The sequence below is a fragment of the Diospyros lotus genome, chromosome 11, assembly GCF_014633365.1.
Source record: "Diospyros lotus cultivar Yz01 chromosome 11, ASM1463336v1, whole genome shotgun sequence".
Lineage (NCBI taxonomy): Eukaryota > Viridiplantae > Streptophyta > Magnoliopsida > Ericales > Ebenaceae > Diospyros > Diospyros lotus.
The window spans coordinates 3,605,529-3,627,934 of record NC_068348.1 but is presented as its reverse complement, the minus strand read 5'-3'; the positions used below and the strand labels follow the sequence as shown (position 1 = coordinate 3,627,934).

Sequence of the window (22,406 nt, the reverse complement as noted above, 5' to 3'; positions counted from 1 at the left end):
CGCAGATCTGTGACGGGGGTACTACCCGTCGCAGATCTGTGATGGGGGTACTACCCGTCACAGATTGTTCGTTTTAATTATTTTTTTTTATTTTAAGAATGTTTGTGACGGCTTGTCATATCCGTCACAGATTTGTGACGGACAATTCCCCGTCACAGATTTGTGACGGGAATCCCCGTCACAAATCTGTGACGGGCAGTGCTTCCCTGTCACAGATCTGTGACGGGCACTATTTCCCCGTCACAGATTTGTGACGGGCAACACTTCCCCGTCACAGATCTGTGATGGGTAGAACTGCCCCGTCACAGATCTGTGACGGGTGTCCCGTCACAAATCTGTGACGGAATTGCTATCCCGTCACAGATCTGCGACAGGTAGCACTCACCCCGTCACTAAAATTCTGTCACGCCCCCTTTAGTGACGGATTTTACCCCGTCACTAAACCCATCACAGAAAAATTTAGTGACGGATTTTATGTTTTTAGTGAGGGATTTTTCCGTTACTAAAACTGATTTTTCTTGTAGTGTCTTTTGATGCTACATTGAGTTTGAGAGTACTTTCTTAGACATATCAAAAATAATAATAAACTAGTTAAAATATTGTTAGTAGAGATTGTAATACCCAGTAGTTAATATCAAAGGTATTTTTTGAAATTTTGGGATCAAAATGAAATTTATCAAAATTTCAGGTCAATGTGTAAATATTCAAAACTTGAACGAAAAGGTAAGGGACCAAACCAAGACGAAACTTGGAGGGTAAAAATGTTCAAGAGTCATGGGATGTCAAAAACAAGAGATTTACAAAGGTGTTGGGTCGAAATTACGCGATTAGGGGCATTCGAGCCAAAGTGCAGAATCTAGAAATTGATGGAGGGTGGTCAAAACCAGAGTTTTTCTAGACTTTCAAGGGTGTAGTGACACATCCTAAACTTCAAGGGTCTAATAGTATTAATGAAAAACCTAGGGTTTGAGTGATAGGGGCAGAATCTTGAAATATATATCAAAGTTTGGGGGTGAAAATGTAATTACTAACAATTAGGTATGAAACCTGCAAACCACTGACCAACTTTGCGACGGCCGTCGTTGGAACTACCAAGCGACACCAGGATGTGCTCCAGGCCATGATGGTTCAATTGAACCTAGCCATTGGTCAAGATCTACGATGTGTCGACGTGGTTTAATTTTTAAAGAAAATCGAAATTTGGCCAGAAATTTCGAGGCAATTTGGTCGCCATTTGGCTCGATTTGATGCTTGATATGATAAGGATTCTAAGCTTAGCAACCAGGAAAGTTTCTGAATTGTCGAAAATTCGGTCGAAATCAAGTATAAATAGGGTTCGAATGATCGAGGGTTTCAAAACAAATCGAAGTAGATTGGCCGTGTTTTAGAAAAAATCAAGCCTCAATGATAGAAAGCGTTTGTTCCTTGAGTGCTAGGGAGTATTTCTGGAAATTTTAGGAGGTTTTGGTGTGAGTTTTAAGGGGTTTCAATGCCTTTGTCGGAAAATCGGGCTCGCCAAAGCTGCAACTTGCAATTGGGTTTCGACGACTTTTTCGACCATCTAAGGGGTCCATCGAGGTCGCCTCATCGAGAGCTTTAAGGCCTTGCAATCGGATTAGCCATTGGAGGCTGTTGCAGATCGTTGGAGCCGGAGAATAAGCTATGCATGCATGGGCTTCACTCGTCGAGACTGAGGGTGGCGCGTGAGGGCGCGTGAGGTATGAGAAAAATCCAAAATTAATTTTATAATTTTGCTAAAATTATTTTAGGAATATTGGTGCAAAAATATTTGGTCAAATTAGGTGTTAGGTATTTATTATGAATTTTCGAAGGAAAGAAATGTTTAAAAATAGGGAAAAATGAGGAGAAATATGAATATTGATTTCTATAGACATAAATGTTAAGCAGGAGACAGTTAGATTGATAGAGGGAAGGATTGCACGATTTTCGAGGTACGACATATTTTTCGAGGCAAAAATCAAAATTTTCTAAATTAAGGTGAGTGGTTTGATTCCAGTTTTATTCTTGTTTTGGAAGTGTGTTGGTGTGTGTGTAAAGGGTTCAGATGAGCGATTTTACCCTCCCGAGCCTAAGTTACATGTGTTAGAACTAAGTTCCAGCGAGCGGTTATACCTTCCAAAACTTGGGATGTTATGCATAGGCATTTTACTTATGTACTTGTGGCATCGTATGCATATTGAACATATGATATATTGCATCAATTATTTTTACTTGTAAAAGAGTCGGTGCATGGCGTGTGATTTTTCATATCATCGAGGTATTGATTTTCATGTCTTGTTATGTCCATGGGGAACGGGATGGGGTTTTCTTGAGAATGGGGCAAAATTAATCCTAGTGATTGGGTGACATGGAAGGGCACTCGAGGATTAAGTATGTCGCGGCAAGGTCAACCCCAAAGGTGTGTGGAATGGATTTTTCACGAGAAGTTGAGTATGCTAGGGAGATTTCTCAAGTTAGACGTGTTGCATGTTTTCATTGTCTGTATATGCCATGTCCGTGTATGTTTCGTGTATTCAGTAAGTTGTATCATAACATCACTTAGATGTTTTATCTTCTAATCTGGGTTATACCCTTGGAACATGTAACGTTCCAGCTAGGGACTACTGTGAAGGCGAGGACGTGACCAATTGAGAGCCAACAGTGTTTAATATGATAGCTGTCGTATCATTTTGAGGTGATAGTATTTACTTTGATATATGTATGAACGATTGTATGATAATGTTGTTATCATTTGGTAACTTTGTAATATGTATTTTGGTGTGGAAATACTATATATGAACCTCGTGATAGGCCACAGTATTTTAGTGTTATTATATCCGCTGTGTTATTCAATGGCTCATTTAGTTTAAGATTATTGATTTTGTTAGTTAAACGGACAAAACTAGGGCTTATGGGATTTTATCTGGATGTGAAAATTGTTCTTAAAATTATTGCGGATGTTGGCCATCGTATGTGTCGAGCATGTTAAAATATGTAACGATTGTTCTTGAAGTATCACGTGTGATGAACTTGAAAAAAAAAAAAAGATTTTTAAGAATTCTCTTATAGTGACGCGCCTGTATAAGGTGGGGTGTTACATAGATGTTATATTAATAAAAGGAAAAGTTAGAAATTGAAATTGAATAATACATAGTACACCAAAACTGAGATAACGCCGATTAGAACTATTATTTTTTAATTAATTTTTCATTGAATAAAAATAAAGTCAATTTCAAGGAATACTTGGCATAGTAATAATTCTTCACTGAACCCTAAAGAGTAATTTCTACTAATATTAGTGTTGTAATTTTTTTCTAGCTATACATTCATAAGAAAAAGTGCTCAAAATAATCTTTGGTTTTCAACAAGTAGATATAAAATATTTATTGGATACATGTGGGTTTTACATATATAAGGTACATTAGCACATGCAACTTCATTAGCTAGAAAATACTTTTTATGTGTTACTTCACAAAATTAAATTTGAAATGTGCATCTAATGGCATGCCCAATGAACAATAGTATACAAATAAAATAGTTCAATACAATTTGTATCTATGACAAGTCATATATGGTAAAATTTTATTTAGCTATTTAAATATTTAACCTTTTTATTATAATTTTTTCTTTCTATGTATTTAATGATTTTGGACTGCATTCTCAAGCCAAATGTTGCCTAAACTTGAGATAGCCCTTTTAATGGTTAAGTTAGGATCAAGCATACAATTAGGAATGTTCATACTGTTCTTAACAAAGGATGGTTGCTATGAGTCCTACGCGTGCCCATTATGTGAAAGACGCGACATTTTCCAATCAACGGCAAGGGCCCTTTAAAGGTTAATGATCCTCCCAGGCCCAAGATGTCGAAAGTCCAACCTGGTCTTTTGTCACCCAGTAGTTTTGCCCCTTGTCACAAGGCTGGCTTAGTTTTTTATAGGCCCGTTTATTACAGTTTAATTAAAGAAATTATAACTTCTAACTTTTTAGATTCTAACTTCTAAAACTTAGAATAAGTTGTGAACCTATTTGTTGTAGTTTCTTAGAACTTGTAATTAAGTAGTTGTGGTGTTTGATATCATAAGTTGTAAAATAATTTATTTTTGTATAATTGTCCATAATACCATTAGTAGTTATAGAATGATAATTTAAAAATTAATTAGTGTATATGTATAAGTTTTAAGTGTTATAAAAAACTAACTAGAGTATAGAGAGAGAGGAAGATGGTGAGAGAGAGGAAGAGATCTAAAAATGAAGATGGTGGTGGAGAAGAAAAACCCATGATTGTGTAGACAAGAGGGTAATTCTTTATTAAAAATAAGGGTAAAATTGTCACAAAAATGTAATTATTTAAGCAAAAGTCGTAAAAGCTGGAATACCTTAGCTTTGAAAAAGCTAACTTCTATCACATCTAAAAGCTAGTATAAGCTATAAGTTAAAATTCTATAAGTTAAAACAAACACTACATCCCAACCTTTTGGAAACTAGAAGTTAAAAATTACAACTTTTAAGCTACGACAAACAGGCCCATAGTCTTGTTCCTAGGTATAGGGTTCCTCGATACTCCAATGAAATAATGGATTTTGGTATTGCTATAGCCTTGTTACCTAGGTAGTTAGAACTTGTGATTTTCCTAATTCCTATCCAATCTTTTAGTTGATCTTTATTCTATCCCTTTTTTTTAAAGGGTAGGTGACCTCTACAATAGTCCACACAACCTTCTAAAGTTGAGGTGGCAAACCAAGGTGACTAAAGTTAGTATGCAAAAGCTCGAGACCTACACGAGGGAATTGGAAACCCACCTTGCTCAGTTCCAACGAGAGATGGGGTGTTGGAATAATGAGGTGTCCCACATTTTGAATTGGTTAGATGCAATTGAGGCATATTTGTCCCATCTTTATGTAGCCAACGAGGAGCTTTGTTCATGTTCATGTTCATGATCAAATGGAGATTGTGAGGTAAGGAGGTGCCTTGTGAGTTGGTAACGAGAGAGGGAGAGATGAGAGAAAAAAAAGATAAGGGTATTTTAATTATTTTAAAAAAAATAATTGAGATTAATTAATAATAAAAAAATTTATTCTGATTGAGAGTAAATAGAATTGTTATTTACGTCATATAAGATGCATACATAAAAAAAGAGAAAATACTATATTATAAAAAAATCACCTCAGCAAGACACATCAAATTAAAATTTATCTTGATAAAAAAGATCAAATTATCTATATCTTAAAAAAAAACCCCTAAATCCTAAATAAATAAATTCCAAATATATAAATATTTGAATCACTTCTCAATTACAAAATATAATTGAACTAATCTTCATATTTCTAGGTATTAAACTCAATTATATATATATATATTTTTATTATAATACTCCAAGAACTTAGAAAAGATTAATATATATTGAGAATAAGTAATAAAGAAAACAATACTAGTTGGGTATTTTTTGGATTGAATGTAGGCAAATAACTCTCGGATTAAGCATGCTTGAGTTGGGGAAGCTCAAGAATGAGTAACCCCTTGAAAAGTTCACATAGAACCATTAAAGTAAATTGTTCCGATCTTTCTTATCACTTGATGCAGGATCTTACATTTATATTATTTTTGTGCCTTAGAATAAAGATTTAAAATAATAATTTTAATTGATGAGATACATAATTTTGATATTTTATATATTAAAGACTAAATATTATATTTTTAATTATTGAAGGAGTATAATAAACTAATCAACCTATTTAAATACTATTAATCAGACATCCAAGTGGCGTGTCACTTGTGAAAATAGGTACGTTTATATATGCGCTAACATTTTATCATAATAAAGATGTAAAGTAATAATTTTTTATAATTAAGATATAAAATTTTAATATTTTGTAGATCAAAAATTAAAGATTATATTTTTTAATTATTAAAAGAGTAGCGTACGTGATAAGCCAAATCTTTGTTATTTTTTATATGTAGTGGTGTTTTTATTATTTTATTAGTAGGGGTTCGGTGGAATTTACCCTCTTCTATCTAAGTGCACATGCTGACGCGGGAGCATGAGTCCATCCTCCAACATTTGGCGCCAAAGTAACAAGTGGTGATCCAGATTAGGGTTTTGCGAAGCTCAAAATTTCTTCTTGAGGTTTTATGGCAGCAGTGGCGCCTTCTTCTTCACGTTCCGCGAAGCGTAAACGTAATAGCCAGAACCAGCATGACGACGAAGAACCGAATCTCGAGATAACAAGAACGACGGCGGCGACGATTTGCAACTCGGAAACCGTTTCCGAGGCGGAGAAGAATGAGAAGTCACCGCTGGTGGTCTTTGCTCACGGTGCCGGTGCCCCGTCCTCTTCGGATTGGATGATCAGGTACATTTTGTGTATATACACATGCATATACACGAAAAATGCTAGCGGGTAGCTGGTCTTTGATTTTCGATTAGGTTTAGGTTTTGGTATCTTGTTTTAAGATTTGAGAATTTAAGGGAAGCTGGGGAAAGACGGGAGGAAAATTTTTGCTGTTATTTCTATTGATTTTTTCTCATAAGAAAGAAAGTTCCAGCTCATTTTTTTTTCAGTTGTTAAAACGCTTGTTCTTTTTTACTTTTAAAGGACTGAAAAGAATTTCATTTTATACTATTTAGTTTTCTTCTCTACATTTTCTGGCAATCAATCAGAGCTTTCTGCTATCATATGTATATTTTGATAAATAACATAACAGAACAAAGGAAATAACTGTTTTAAGGGGTCACTCCAAGTTGTGATAAGGTGAGTAAGATGCTCTATAAGGCCGGGAAAACAGAAAGGGAAAACACAGACAGAGCTTTTCTATCATGTACTTGTTATATCTGATTCTTCTTATGGTACTTTATTTTCTTAGTTTGATTTTGATGCAGAGAAAGTGAATCAGTTGTGTAATTGTGAAATCAAGCTAGGCATTGAAAACAAATGAATAAGACAACATATCAGGCCTTAATCCCGCTATGTGGGGTTGGTTACATGAATTCTAGCTTGCTAACCATTTTTATTTATAGTATGATTTTCTATAAGGCCTTTATAACTCATATCATGCTTAAGAGTCTCCCACCAAGTTTTTTGGTCTTCCTCCATATCTTTTCCTCCGTACTTCTTCCATTGTATCCACTCTCTTCATCCAAGCTCCTATTAGTCTTCTTTCCACATGACCAAACTATCTTAATCACGTCTCACACATCTTATCTTCAATATGAACCATGCTAATCTTAAAATAGGTGAACAAGAAAAGAAAAGAAGCAACAAGTTGGAAGTTTTGGAAACCTTTTTGTTGACAACTGATCAATGCCATAACAGGTTTAAGAAACAATAGGGTAACTTCAATCGGTTGGGACATTTCTATTACTTTACAGGAACATTTGAACAGAAGTTAAACTTACCAGTCTATTTAATGCATTTACTATTGTGAGCTTGCCTTTATTCTAGAATGTTATGAATGGCGCAGCTAGTCCTTCTCTGTTTTTTTGTGGGTTTGTTTATTGGACACTGAAAGATAGTAACTATTTAAACTAATTGATTTGATTGTATATTGTTCTAGATTCTTTAGTTGCTCACTTATTCTTTTTCTTAGAATTTAAATATGGACTCAAAGCTAAAGGCATAAGAAAAGTTGGAGCTTTCCTTGAATTTATACGTTGCCAAACTTCTGAAAGATTCTCTTGCCTAACTTGTGCAGATGGACGGACATGTTGGCCAAGGGGCTGCAAGCTGTTGAAGTTGTTACTTTTGACTATCCATGTATGCTTTTTAATAACAATGTACCTTAAATTTGTCTAATTGTCTATTTATTAGTTTCAAGACTTTCTGTCCTGATACTTTCTAAAGTGAGCTAAAAATGCTGACTTATACTTCATAAGCTAAAAATGCTGACTTATACTTCATAAGGCAGCCACAGAATTATTATGGCAAGTATACCTAAACTATAAAGGGCTATCTCATTGTTAAGACAACTTAATCATCTTTGGAAGTCTGGATTGCACTTACGGGACTGATTTACTATACTTATTACTGCTGGGTGCTGCATAATTTGTCAAATGCCCGTTGGCAGATATCGCTGGTGGAAAACGAGCGGCTCCTCCCAAGGCAGAAAAATTGGTTGGCTGTCATGTGGAGGTTGTCAAAAAGGCTGTTGCCAAGTACCCTGGGCATCCACTAATTTTGGTTGGAAAATCCATGGGTTCAAGGTAATTGTTACTGTTGATTTCAATTAAACACTTGTGCACACACTGATTGCTGCAAGAAGATTAGGCCTGAAATAGTGTTTTTCTCATCCCAAATATTGAATGGTTGTCTTACTTGTGGAACGAAAAAAAATCTGATTTCAATTATTTGGCATTTGCAACTAGGGCTCCATTTGGTATTGCTGTGAAATTTCTGCTTTTGTAAGAATCACTTTTGTGAGAAACACTTTTACAAGAATCACTTTTTATAAAAAGTAGTTTAGCATTTTGCCAAATTATTTTAAGGTGCTTTTAATATTGTCACATACGTTTGGCTAGGGATTGAAAAAGTGCCTATAGTAATCAAATTACCTAAAAGGATATTGACAAAAATTCTTCTATAATTAATACTGTTTGTATATTAAAATGCTTTCAATGTTTTTTACTTATTGTGATTAAAAATTATTTTAAATGATAAAACGTTTATTGCATTTTTTTCACTAAAAAACGTATTTTACGTATACATATGCACATATATATATTTTAAGCAGCAGAGGCCGTTGCCGGCCACTGGCCACCACCTCCATGGAACCTCCATGGCTGGGGGTTTCTTCAATCCCCAGCTATGGTGGTTCTCACGGTGGGTAGCGGCTGCCACCGCTGTATTTTTTTTTTTAACTCTATATATGTATATATGTATATATACTCGTAAAATATATGTTTTAATTATATACGTGTATATATATTTGTATATGTATAGGATGGACAATAGTTGTAAATTTAAATGTTCATTAAGGTTAATTTTGTTTGTTAATAATTTTATTTTCTACTTTTACTTTTGTTGTACAGAAAAAGCTCCAAATTTCTGGCTCTGCTGTACACAGAAAAACTGCTTTTTCCATTATTAAAAATACTTTTAAATTTGGGCCAAACAGTACAAAAAATAGCCAAAAGTGCTTTTACCATAGAAGAACACTTTTTTCTCTCACCACAGCACCACCAAACAGGCTATAAATGATTCATATTTTTACAAATAAATTTATTTGTAGCATGTTTTCTCATCTATAAATGACATCCCTAAGATGAGGCCACGCTTTGATAGCAATTGTAAGGTTGCTCTCTTGTGATTGGAAGGTTACAAGTTTGAGTTGTGGAAATAGTCTCTTTCGAAAGCAAGGTACGATTTCATAGGAAAAACAGCTTTCTCTTGACCCTTGCAAAACAGGGAAACTTGTGCATTAGGGACACCCTTCAAATGAAATCCATAAATATATGGTAGCCAAAATAAGAAATCATGCATCCATGCAAGCAATACCTATAATAATGGATAATGTGCATTGCCATATTCTTAGAAAAATTGATTCTGTATAAGGTGGTATTAGATGTCTCAAAACTTTTGTTACCCATGCAAGATGCATCTTTTTTTTTATTTTTTAATAAATTGTGATTTTATTTCTTTCTGTATTTGTAGGGTCAGCTGCATGGTGGCTGGTGAGGAGGGCGTTAATGCTTCAGCTATAGTTTGCCTAGGCTACCCATTAAAGGTTGGCCATTGTTCATGAGATACTAACAGTTCTGATTTTGCTGTTCTTTTTCCATGTTTATGGCTTTTGATGCATGTAAAATATTAAGACAATGCCTTGCGTTTCTTTTTCTTCTCATGAATGCTTGGTTTGGTAGTGTGCTGGGCCCATATTTAGTATTAGATATGCACTTGGTAAATTTCAGTGGTCTGTTAATAAAGTGAATATGCTGACAGAAATGTGACAACAAGTTAAACAGAAGTCCTGTATGTGTTGGATCAGCTTGGCTTTTCACCTATTGCCAAAAGACCCTGATTTGTGTGCCCTACATTAATGTAATACATTGAGAATGATACTCATGTGCCAGAGAAATGAAAAGTTATATGATTCAAGAAATAATGGATGTGGTAGTCATTCTAGTGGTGTGCAAGTCAGTACTTTATATGTGTATTTCCTAGACTGTGGGATATCTTGTGATGAGGAACCATGAAGCAGGGCCCCTTTTCTGGTTCTATGTGCTTCTATACCATGTGAAGTTGATTGTTTTCTCTAGATATTTCTGCAATAAGACGGGTAAAATTACTCTTATTTGGCCAAATTAGAAATGCATTATGATCTTGCAAAACTTCAATAATAAGGGTGAGGGCGTGCTTTTAACTTCTAAGAATTCCAGGGTTGGCTTGGCTGTATGGTGTCTTTGGCTTGCCTTAGCTGCCCGATGATTCTTGGGATTGGCAGTTTACTGTAGTGCTACTTATGCTGTAACACTCGAATTTTTTGAAAGAGACAAATAAGAGCGAAAACAAAATCCGAGAGGAAATTGGATTTTCTCAAAGCCATTGTAGATTAGGATAATTTAAAGTTTCAAAGAAATTGGAATTGAGTTTAGATTATAAATGGAGATTGAGATAAGGGGTTATCATAGTTCTAGAGGGATTTTATTTGGCTGGAAGTTTGAATTGAGAATAAACTTGATTAAGTCTTTGATAAATAAAACAAAATCATAATGATATAATATTATTGGAAGAGAATTTGAGAAGGATTAGGATTGACTTAAGGGATAATTGAGAGATAAATCAAAAACATATGGAGAAGGATAATGATTAGGATTAATCAAGGAATTGGAAACAAATCAATTCCTTGTAGAATAGGAGATTATTCATTTAAAGTTTGGAGACAAACTAATTCCTGGTTGAAAGGGAATTAGGATTGCTAATGTAAATTTTGAGGATAAAAAAGAAGAAAAACCTATGTATTAGCTGGTTAGGATTTTGACAAGGATTATGATTAATTACAGAATTAGAAATAAAGGGGGAAATTGAATCTACAACCAACAGGGATTTGGATAAAACCAAAGGGGCTTATAAATACAAGCTTAGAGGAGGATTAATCATCAAACTTAGATATGAGCATGAGTGAGAATTAAAGTTGCTGGATATTTATGGGTTTTCTCTACAAAGGGGTTAGGTGAGTGGTTATTCTTGCACTAGTATGGTTTCAAATGAATCCCATGCATGTTCAAAATTTTTTTGATATAATAAATATTCTCAATTTTGTTAATTGATATATATTCTTGAAGTGTTGAATTAAAAATAAATTGAGAATGGGGATTTATCAAATCATTTTGAAAAATTATTGATGGTGTTTGCATGTTGTTATCAACTATTATGGAACCATTGGGGAAGTCAAGGGGTTGCTCTGGCAATTGAAATTTAGCTATCTATATGCTGACATTTTAGTTTCTCAACAGGAAGAGATGGTGATATATTCTAATCACGGTCCACCAGGTACTTGGGGGTAGATCCTAGGGGAATTACTTGGTCCCCTTGTACATTGGCTGGATCCATGGCTATACTGCGTATTGAGATATTTATTGGGCTTTGAATTGATTATTGAATATTGTGATTCCTTTGAATAAATGGTGCTTTATATGTTGTGAAAATTGTTGTGTACACCATGTAGTAGTGATTCTTTATTGGTGTTGTTGCATGGGAAATATGGGTGAATATTTAAAACTGAAATTTGTTTTTATTGTATACGTATGAATTTGGTATTGATCTATTATGTGGGATGACTTTTATTGGGCTTTAAGCTCACCACTCTCCCTAACATATTTTTCAGGTGAGCAGGAATGGACTTGGTTGGGGATTATCAATAGACTCAGTTTGGGATTGTTAAATTTTCAGTTATTTTTTGTTATTTTAGTTATGTAAGTATGGAAGGATTTTAGGCTTCATGAATTTTAAGTCTTGGCTTAGAGTTCATGACTGGTTACGCATCCTGTAGAGGGGGGTGACATATGATGTTACTTGGAAAAGAGAATCGCAATCATGATTTTTCTCACTTTTTCTCACTGATTATTGAACATGTGAGCCATCTTACTTGGTTTGCATGCACGTATTTTTTCAGGCTATGAATGGAGCAGTTCGAGATGAGACATTGCTGCAACTTTCAGCTCCGACTATGTTTATACAGGTTAGACTATTTGCCTTCATCCTTTTAATCTTTTAAGAAAATAAATAGCAGTGTATATAATGCATATTAGAGTGCAAGGGCCACAAGTGCGTTAGCAGTACAGGCTAGTACGTGTCTGCTAGACTATATAAAATTCATCTTTTGGCTATCATCTATTTGGACGGCCTAAGGTTTTGCAATTGGTTAACTATTAGTTGTTTAGATATTTGAGTGCTCATTATAGCACCGATTCAAGGCCCAGCTAAGATAGTATTTTGTCTACCATTCAATCCACAGCATTTTTCTAGTGTTTTCATCAATACAAGTACTGCTTTTGAACTATTATGTTATGTCTCATGTTTGTGTTTCTTATTTTCCGATGATTCTGCTACATGAAGGGTAGCAAGGATGGGCTCTGTCCACTGGAAAAGCTAGAAGCTGTTAGGAAAAAGATGAAATCCGTTAATGTGTTGCATGTGATTGAAGGTGGCGACCACTCTTTCAAGATTGCGAAGAAGCATCTACAATCACAGGGGACTACCCAAGAAGAAGCTGAAGATCAAGCTGTTCAGGCCATTGCACTGTTTGTTTCCAGGTCTATTGAAGGAAGGTGAAACCTCATTTACTTTAAAGATCTGAATGTATATATCTATATTCTGTCTTGCCTGTTCAGCTCTTTGCTAGTTGCTGTCTTTTGTAAATCTGTAGCATTTCTTGTAGATTGCGCAGTTTGCATCCTTTGTGACTGGGGTCCTAATACTTGCTTGAAACATGTAAAATGATCTAGTCTGGATTATTAGATCACCTTATTTTGTAGATGGTTAGGCCTGAAACTATGTGGTTCTGTTTATGCCTACCTTGTTTTCATCCTTTTCTAACTTCTGTGAAGTGCCAAATTGCTCTTTACATCGGGCTAGTTAGCCATTATGGCAAATGATGGTTTCTTTTGTTAGTCTAGCTTGTTGGAAGTTAGAAAAGAAGTTGCCCTAGCCGTTGATTTCCATGTCCTGAAATGTTGTTACTGGGTGGATGCTTATGATTTTACCGGGGGATTAGACAGACCCAAGATGTGCATAAAAGAAAGAGTATTTACTCAGTGCAAACCACAATAAGCTTCTATCTTCAGTCATTTAATTTAAGGTTAATTACTAAGAAGTGATTCTGCAAATTTTAAAACTCATCAATTTTACGTTTAAACTTTGAGTTTTGTATCAATTTAAAACCACAATCCAAATTTAAGTAGTTAGGCTATCTCCAACGAGGTTGCTATTTTTGTTCGTCAAGCCAAATATAGCGACCAACCCCAAATTGATGCCTCTAGGGGACCTCACCATTACCAAAATCATTTGTCAAAAATTCGGAGAAACTCAAAAATATTGTTAGACGTGACGAACAAAATTTGCAAGAGTATCCTCGTCATCTCTCCCCTCACAATGGCCATCAATATTGGAAGAGGCTAACCAGACACAACAAAGACAACATCAGTTGGAGAAGAGAACGTGCAAACATTGCGATAACAAATTTGAAGAAGACAGCCAGAGAAAACAAGTTGCAAGCACAACAGAAGACAAAATCGATCATTAAATTCGGCTATTGCGGCAACCAGCGGAGGCTGCGGCGACCAGAGGAAGCAGTGGTGGCGGCAACAAGTAGAACAATCAACGGTGAACCTATTGCTACGGCTTGTTGGTTATCTTCCATCCCAGATTGGTTTGTAATTTTTTTTTGAATTTTTTATTTATGTGTGTATTGAATGAGTGATATTGTGTATTTTGATTATTGATTATTGAGTTTATGTATGTGTGTATTTGATTATTTTTTATATTTGATTATTGATTTATGTATTTGATTATTAATTATATATATGCATGTATTTAATTATTTTATGTATTTGATTATGTGTATGTAAATATTTGATTATTTTGTGTATTTGATTCTTGATTTATATATTTGATTACTCATTTTGCATATACATGTATTTAATTATATTGTGTATTAAGTGTTCAAAGATAATCCCACGATTAAATTAAATGAATTTCCAAACAAAATGTGATTAGAGTTCCCAAATAAATTGATTTTTGCAGTTTTTAGTATTTTTGATGCACGTTGATCAATTGTCTTTTGTTTGTCATGGAAGATAATAATGAATATTATTATACAAATTTACTCAACGTTGACTAAAATATTCAAGATTGGTGTGTGAATATCGCAGCCATTCCGTCTTAACTTAATTTATCCGAAGTCAACACTCAAGGAATGATACGAACAAAAAAAAATTTCAATGCAAGAGGATTTGATACCTGTGTCAGCATAGTTAAATATTAGTACGAATGTTATACATGGTAATGATCAAAGGAAACAAATGTATTGGGAAAAGGGTTTATTCCTATTTTCATCAATATAAAGAGTTCTAATCTATGGAACTCCCAATTCATTGTTGCATTGTTGGTTTACAATCTAACTTGCTGCGAGCAAATTTTAAGAATATCATAACTAAATAGGTGACAGAAATGAAAGTGGTATAACAAAAGAAGATGAGGTAACCTTTATCGTTATCTTTTTCTTGCTAATTATTAATATCATATTGATAGAAATTGTTATTGATATTATTTTTACATTATTATTAGATTTGTCAAACAGTTTACTTTCATATTTCTACATTACTAGTATGAGTCATGACATGCACTAAAATTTTCGTGGGCTTCATTGAAGAAGAAATCCAAAATTTCTCAGCATGCAAGTCAAACACGATGACCATCTCCTCTTGATTCGATGAACTTGTTTGATATTGATATCTGAAGCAATGAGTCTTCATTGGAATGGCCAATGGGAAGAGATGCTATAAAAGAACGTGGATGAAAAAATAAATCCAAGGTAATAGAAGTTTCTACTTAGGAAATAAAAAACATGTTGATGGAAATGATTGAAAAGAGAATGTAGTCTAAAATATTATTAATTGAACAAGCAAATGAGATGCAAAGGCTGGATAGAGATAGGATAAAATTAGAAAAAAAAAAGGGGAAGAGTGAGAACAACTGTTTTATAAAGAAAGAATTATTGGGATTGATACTAGTAATATGGATGAACTTCAAGCTAAATATTACAAATGTCTCAAACTCGAAATTATTCAGAAAATAGGAACTGCAAAGTTCCCACATTTGTAAATGGAGTTGAGATTAATGTAAGTATCTTTTTCTTTTATTAATGTATGGAGTTGGGATCAAGTGAACTTTATAAACATCTAACTTGAAATTTATGTATCTTTTCCTTTATCACTTGTTTTTTTTTTTTTTTTTTATCTTATTTGCTTGAATTGGTTTTAATCCAATTATCGTTGTGTTTAGTATTGATAGCTATTTCTTATGAGCGCTGACTCAGAATGAATTATTTTTGTCTAATATAATAGAAAACAAATACATTAATTTATTTCAATTCAATTGTTTACCATACAATTTTTACAAATGCTCCACAAGATTATTTTGGAGTTGCATATGAATCTGTTTGTCTCAAAATTAATGGTGAACATATATGAACTCAATAACTTCATTTGTGCGATTGCGAGACAATTCAATTGTTGGAGTGCCAGCAATTATATCATAGGTGAAATTTACATCTTCATGAATTATATCATGTTTATCTTTAATTATATTATATAATATTATACGTGTCGTCATTATATTTTTGAGTGTTTCAACATCCCACATACATCTTAGTCTACGTATTTTTGCAAATTGTGATTGTAGGACTCTAAATGCTAATTCGACGTCATTTCTAGTGGACTTTTGTTTTGCAACAAAAAAAAGTCTTATTCCCTTGAGGAGATAGAATGGTTTTAACAAAAGTATGCCACAAATGATATATACCATTGACAAGATAATATTTAATGGTATATTTATGTCCATTGATAATATATTTCATTTCAAGATTGTGACTTTCTGCCAATTCTGAGAATACATGGGATCTATCTAGCACATTAATGTGATTTAATGATTTCGATAATCCAAAAAAGGCATGTCATATCTACAGATCATAAGAAACTATTGCTTCCAAAATAATGGTTGGTTCACGGGCATTACCTGTATACATTCCGTGCCATGTAGTTGGACAATTTTTCGCTTCTAATGCATACAATCAATGTTACCCAACATTTATGAAAACTCATGCTACTCAATCGCAATCATTAACCTTGCAATATCAATACTATTTGGCCGCTTCAAATATTGCTCGTCAAATACTTCAACTACTGCTTTCACAAACCTCTTCAAACTCTCTATTACTATATTTTCGCTAATTCTAACATATTCATTCATAGCATCTGCAGGTGATTCATATGCGAGCATCCTTAATGTAGCTGTAATTTTTTGGAGTGATGATAATCCAGGAACTCCTACGGCATCAAATTTTTTAACAAAATATTGATCATGTAATTCAATTGCTGCTTGAATTCGTAGAAATAATGATTGACACATACAAAATCCTTTACGAAATATTTGTGGTGGATATGTAGGGGAATTAGCAAAATAGTCATAATAAAATCTTTCATGACCTTCACTTTATTGCGATTAATGACATAGTGGTTTATCACAGATCCACGATGACATGATACGAAGTCGTGATTCATAGATTAAATATAGTATTCAACTAAAGCTGTAGCAATAGCCTTATCATCTTCAAGTTCTTCATGGATCATTCGAAGGAACATACAGATGTTGGACATGATGGCTAATGCAAGATTATTAAAGATTGGTGATGAGAGTTAGTGTTTTAGATTTGTGAATTGTAATTTTTTTGATCAAATGGATCATCTATTTATAAATTGTTGGAATATGTTCGTTGGAATATAGCCATTGAAATATAACCGTTGGAATATTGTTATTGGCTTTGTTGGATCAAAATTCACTCAAAAACAATCAAACCCTTTAAATTTATGCAACTCACTCAAGAAGAAGAATAAGAAAGCTTGTTACTCTTATTGATAACTCTTAAAATTCTTCAATTGATGATACAACACAAGAGATGAGTGCTTATTTATAGGCCTTTGCAATCAAGCACAACTACATAATTTTAAACAAATTCACTAACCGAACATTATAATTATCACTAACCAAACATCTACCTAATTTTTCCATGATTGTCCACTAACCAAGCTGGAGATGAGTCATCAACTATTTCTTAGTTGTTGATAAATTATGGAGGTCTTTAGAAAATAAATTTACAAATCAACATAATACAGTCGTTGAAATATGATTGTTGTTGAAATTTTAATTTTAACATATTAAAATTTTAAATTTTGAATTATGAAAACATTTCAATCAATTTTGTTAACTAATTGTATTTAAAAAATATTAGTAAATTTATTTAAAGTAGATTAAATATTATAAAATTTTAATACCGTCATATTTATTATTAAATTATAAAATAATAGTAAAATTTTATAATAGTAAAAATTATAAATAAGGTAAAAAAATAGAATTGAATTTTATTAATAAATAAATAAAATAAAGAGTCAAATAGAGAAGGTAATATAGAGTGTGGTTAGAGTATGGATAATTTTTTAAATAAAATTAAAATAAAAAAATTATTTGTAATATAATAAAAAAATAGAATAGAAATCAAGTTGGAGATAGCCTTCATATTCCTTTAGTTTAATATACTAATTATTGAGCGTGATTTTTCTTCTTCACTTGGGATGCCTTCCTTTACAGGGGTTCTCGCTGCTCAATCCCACGATTTCGATAGAAGAGGTAAATTTGAGTCTGATTTATAATAGTTGTGCAGGAAGTGGATTCGAACATAAAAAGTCAGGCCGTCCACCACTTCTTGCTAATCATTGGGCAATCCCAAGGGACATGATTTTTCTTTTTCACTTTGTTATTGAGTTGGTGGTACTTTTGCGACAATTGAATTGATTGGAAGTTGTTTTGAGGAGGCAAGGCAAAGGTTGAGGTCCGGTTCCGATATCACATGGTTGGTTAAATGTGGGAATTAGAACATAATAAAAGGACATAAAACTAATAAATAATAACACAATTAAGTTTTAACCCATATATATATGGATTGTGCTATATGTACTGACGAGATATATAAGTTCGATGACTGAATCAAATTTCATCTGATGATAAAATCCGATTGGACTTCATCATGAATCGTCGAGCTTCATCATCAGACTTCATCAATCATGAATGTAGACCAGGCTTCATCCAGGGGCAGTAGCGGAAAATTAGGTGAGAGCATTTTTTAATTTTGATATTGTCGGTCATTCTCTTGATAATCCAATTATTTGAACAAATAATATATTTTTATATATATATATATGTGTGTATGTATATAAATCGACCCACCATTTGAGATGAAAGAGACTAGTAAAAGGTAAGAACATAACATTTATTTATTTAAGTAGAAAGAGGATGGATGCAACTTATCTCCAGTCCAGTCCAGTCAGTCCACCACCCATTAATTTGAGGGGGTGGGGGCTTTTATTTATTTATTTATTTTGGTAATGTGTATTCATTCATTCTCTTTTGGCTGATCTCCCGTCGACTCTCTTTTTGCTGATCGTCATCTCCCATTTCAGCTTCTGCTTTGGTCCAACCACTGCCAGACCACACACACACACACACACATTAGAATGAATATATATGTTTATATGTCACCACAATTTTAAATAATTGGTCATTTATTCTTACTTATCAAAAAATAATTGATCACACTCATTCAAATACATACACTATTCCAACCCAACTACATAACCCTCCCTCTCCCACAACCTTAATTTTTGAGAGATGTAGTAACTTAAAATTTATTATGTTGTTGACTTCTCGCAGATGGCTCTTTATAGTTTTTTTTTCTTCTTCTTCTTTTGGTCAAATGCATATTTTTACTACAAAACTTTTATTTTTTTTCTTATGAAATCCTAATTTTTTTGAGATTTCAAATGTGCCTCTAAACTTACAAAGTCACTAAATTTAAACACTTTTTAAGTATCTGCAACACTCGTGCCTTATTTGAGTGCTTGAGAGGCAAAAACAGGCCGATAGAAAATGAAAAAGTCAGCGATGGACTTCAAAGACCAAAATCGACTTCAAGAACCAATGATGGAATTCCAAGATATTGAGGAAGTTGACGGCTTCAACACCAGCACAAGCACCGGCGCTATCGTTAACCTCTTCTCTAAGCCTTGTCGTTGCGGATGATATTATAGTCCCCTTCGTCGAGCAATGCAATGCTTGCAGCGAAGCCATGAAGAGACCCACGCCATCATCTTCCTTTCCCCTGTAACTCAACTCCAAGAAAATCAATCTCCATCCTTTCTTCAGCCATCGTCTCTGTGGCTTCACCAATATTCCTCTTTTGCCCAATTCTTTGATGGTCTGGAACTTCACCTCGCCATTGTGGTGACTCTGCAACGTTCCGCCTCTGACCTTACAAACTCCCCCAGTTTTGGATGAAACTTACCCCATTTTTCTCTTTTTTTGTTTTGGGTTTATGTTTCTTTTAATTCTCTTTCAAAACCCGGGTCACACTATTCCTACAAAAGGGGTTCACATAACCCCTTTACAGACACGATAAATCGCGATATATCACGAGATTTTGACATCGAAAAATTACGATATATCGCGATTTGTTCACCCCTCTCTCTCTCTCTCTTTCTATCTCTCTCCTTGCTCGCCTCACCCTTGCCTGCAACCTCACTGTCGCCTCGCCCACCCCTGCAACCTCGCCAACGCCTCGCCTCCTGTTGCAGCTGCAACCTCACTGCCTCCTGTCTCCTTTCGCCGCCTCTTGTCGTCTCGCCTCTGCGCCTTGCCGCCTCGCCTCCTCATTGCTGCAACCTCCAGCAATTGGCGACCACCTAAATCAACTGTGGTGCAGTGGGCGGTGATGATCGGCAAGTGGTGAAGGCGAGGCGAGAGAGAGATAGAGGAGAGGAGAGGCGAGGCGAGAGAGAGAGAAAGTGTGTTGGGTTGAACAAATCAGGGATAATTTGGTCATTTCATAATTCTGTAAAGCTACCTGTACACTAGCTATCTGTACACCTCCTTCTGTACAAATAGCTTTATCCTTCAAAACCCACCCCATCACTAGTTCTTGGAAGTCCATTGTCGGTCTCGATCTTTGAAGCCCATTGTTGGCTTTTCATTTTCTGTTAGCTAATTTTTGCCTCCCAAGTGCTCAAAGGAGGCACATGTGTTGCAGATGTTTAAAAAGTGTTTAAATATAGTGATTTTGCAAGTTTAAGAACACATACTCAAAAAGTTTAGAGTTTTATAAAAAAATATAAAAATTTAGGGACAAAAATATGTATTTGGCTTTTGTTTTATTTGCCCAAGCCACCCACATGCCCAAAAGGATAAAATTAATTATCTAGATCATATCTTTTGGTAAGATCTTGATGAATTGCTACAATGTGTTCCATAAACTCGTTTAGGAAAACAATTTTAAAAAAAATTCTCAAAATAGCCCCCCCCCAAAATTACAAAAACAACATATTAACAAAACTGGATCTGTGCCCAAGCTGATGCACTCTGGATCTTCATGGATTCATTTAACATTCAGCAAAGAAACATGGGGGTTGGCTATCTCATGGCATCAATTGTCTAGAGAGATTAAATATAGGTAGTGTTTGTCAATTAAAATATAGATTAAAAAAAATAAGATATAGAAAGTATTTTAAATTTTTGTACTTTGTAATATATTCGTTAAATTTATCTAATGATTCTTGAAAAAGAAGTCACATGGCTTCTTATCTGATATTTTTCAGATATACTTATCTCTCTCTTCTTCAAGATAAATATATTTTAGACCTTATAAATAAGAAAAAAATGAAGTATATGTCTTTCAGTACATTCTAAAAAATTTAACAAATAGTTTGATAAAAATATTAAAATGTTTCCCAAAATTTATCTTGACCATTCTATATTTTGATTCAAAAAATATTTCAATTACATCTTAATACAATCTTACCTTATTTATTTTAACAAACACTGCCATAATAAATAAATAAGTGATGATGAATCTCCTTTTTAATCAACAGTCACCAGAACATAGTAATATTGTGAGTCGCGCTGTTCTTACGCATGTTAGTTCATACTCCCAAGTCAATATATTCTTGGATCGTGTTGTATCTTATCATATTTGAGGCTAAATTACCCAAATCTAAATTCAAGACAATCTTATATAATCACATGGGAACTTGATCATAAACAAACGCATACCTTCCTTCTCATCTTCTTCACTCTCACTGCTACTGCTGCCGCTGCTGTCGTCGTCGTCGTCATCTTCTGCTTTAAAGCTGCTCTTTTTCTTCCCCATGCTAAGCGTCCAGTAGCCTTGGCCTGTACGAGTAATGGTTGAATCATGCCCAGTGGACGCCGAGGCGTCAGAACGACCCTTCTCTTTCACTTCGTTGCCATTTCTGCGTTGAAGGTTGTCTTCAGGGGCTGGTTTTTCAGGCTGCACTGAGTCCATGGAAAATGGTTTAATTTGGGATTGCTTGAGACGAGACTGCAAATATATACATAACTGGTGGAAGATAATAATAACTGGGGTTCCTTCACGTTCAATTTATCATTTATGCTTAGAATCCACTTTGTCCGGCAGCCAAACAGCACCGAATATATTCTTACTGAGACACAAAATTCCCTGTTGTGATTTAATTTCAAACAATTATACATGGGATTGCTTGAGCCGAGACTGCGAGTATATACATAACTGATGGAAGGTAATAATAAGTGGGATTCCTTTTTATCATTTATGCTTAGAATCCACTTTGTCCAGCAGCCAAACAGCAACGAATATATTGTTAGGCCATCTCTAACCCCTCCCTATCTCTTTTCTTATTATATTATAAATAATTCACTCTTTATTCTGATTTTACCTAAAAAATTATACGTGTTCTAATCACACTTTCTATTCTCCTCTCTATCACACTCTTTATCCTACTTATTTATTAATAAATTTTAATTCTATTTATTTTACCTCACTTATAATTTTTATTATTATATGATTTTATTATTTATTTGATAATTTAATAATAAATATGACTGTATTAGATTTTTATAATATTTAATATATTTATAAATAAATTTACTAATATTTTTTAAAAATGATTATTTAACAAAATTATTTAAAATATTTCCATAATTCAAAATTTAATTGTCAAACTATGTAAAAAATCACAAAAATAAATACTATCCTTGCGATATAATAATTATTATTTTAAATACAACACTAAATAATCTAATTGAGTAATTTTG

The 22,406-nt window shown here is 33.8% G+C and overlaps 2 protein-coding genes across 2 annotated transcripts; one reads left to right on the top strand and one right to left on the bottom strand.

The window, feature by feature from the left end:
- The first annotated feature begins 5,997 nt into the window (after window positions 1-5,997).
- On the top strand, window positions 5,998-13,102 carry LOC127813754 (uncharacterized). Its single transcript, XM_052354892.1, has 6 exons — window positions 5,998-6,350; window positions 7,690-7,751; window positions 8,062-8,197; window positions 9,645-9,717; window positions 12,106-12,171; window positions 12,549-13,102. Exons 1-6 carry the CDS (start codon window positions 6,130-6,132, stop codon window positions 12,762-12,764), a joined length of 774 nt encoding a protein of 257 aa, XP_052210852.1. The 5' UTR covers window positions 5,998-6,129; the 3' UTR covers window positions 12,765-13,102.
- A 5,411-nt stretch (window positions 13,103-18,513) lies between these two features.
- LOC127812638 (uncharacterized) lies at window positions 18,514-21,666 on the bottom strand. Its single transcript, XM_052353124.1, has 2 exons — window positions 21,366-21,666; window positions 18,514-18,744 (listed from the first exon to the last, which is right to left on the bottom strand). The coding sequence occupies exons 1-2, from the start codon at window positions 21,616-21,618 to the stop codon at window positions 18,662-18,664; spliced, it is 336 nt and encodes a 111-aa protein (XP_052209084.1). The 5' UTR covers window positions 21,619-21,666; the 3' UTR covers window positions 18,514-18,661.
- Window positions 21,667-22,406: the final 740 nt, after the last annotated feature.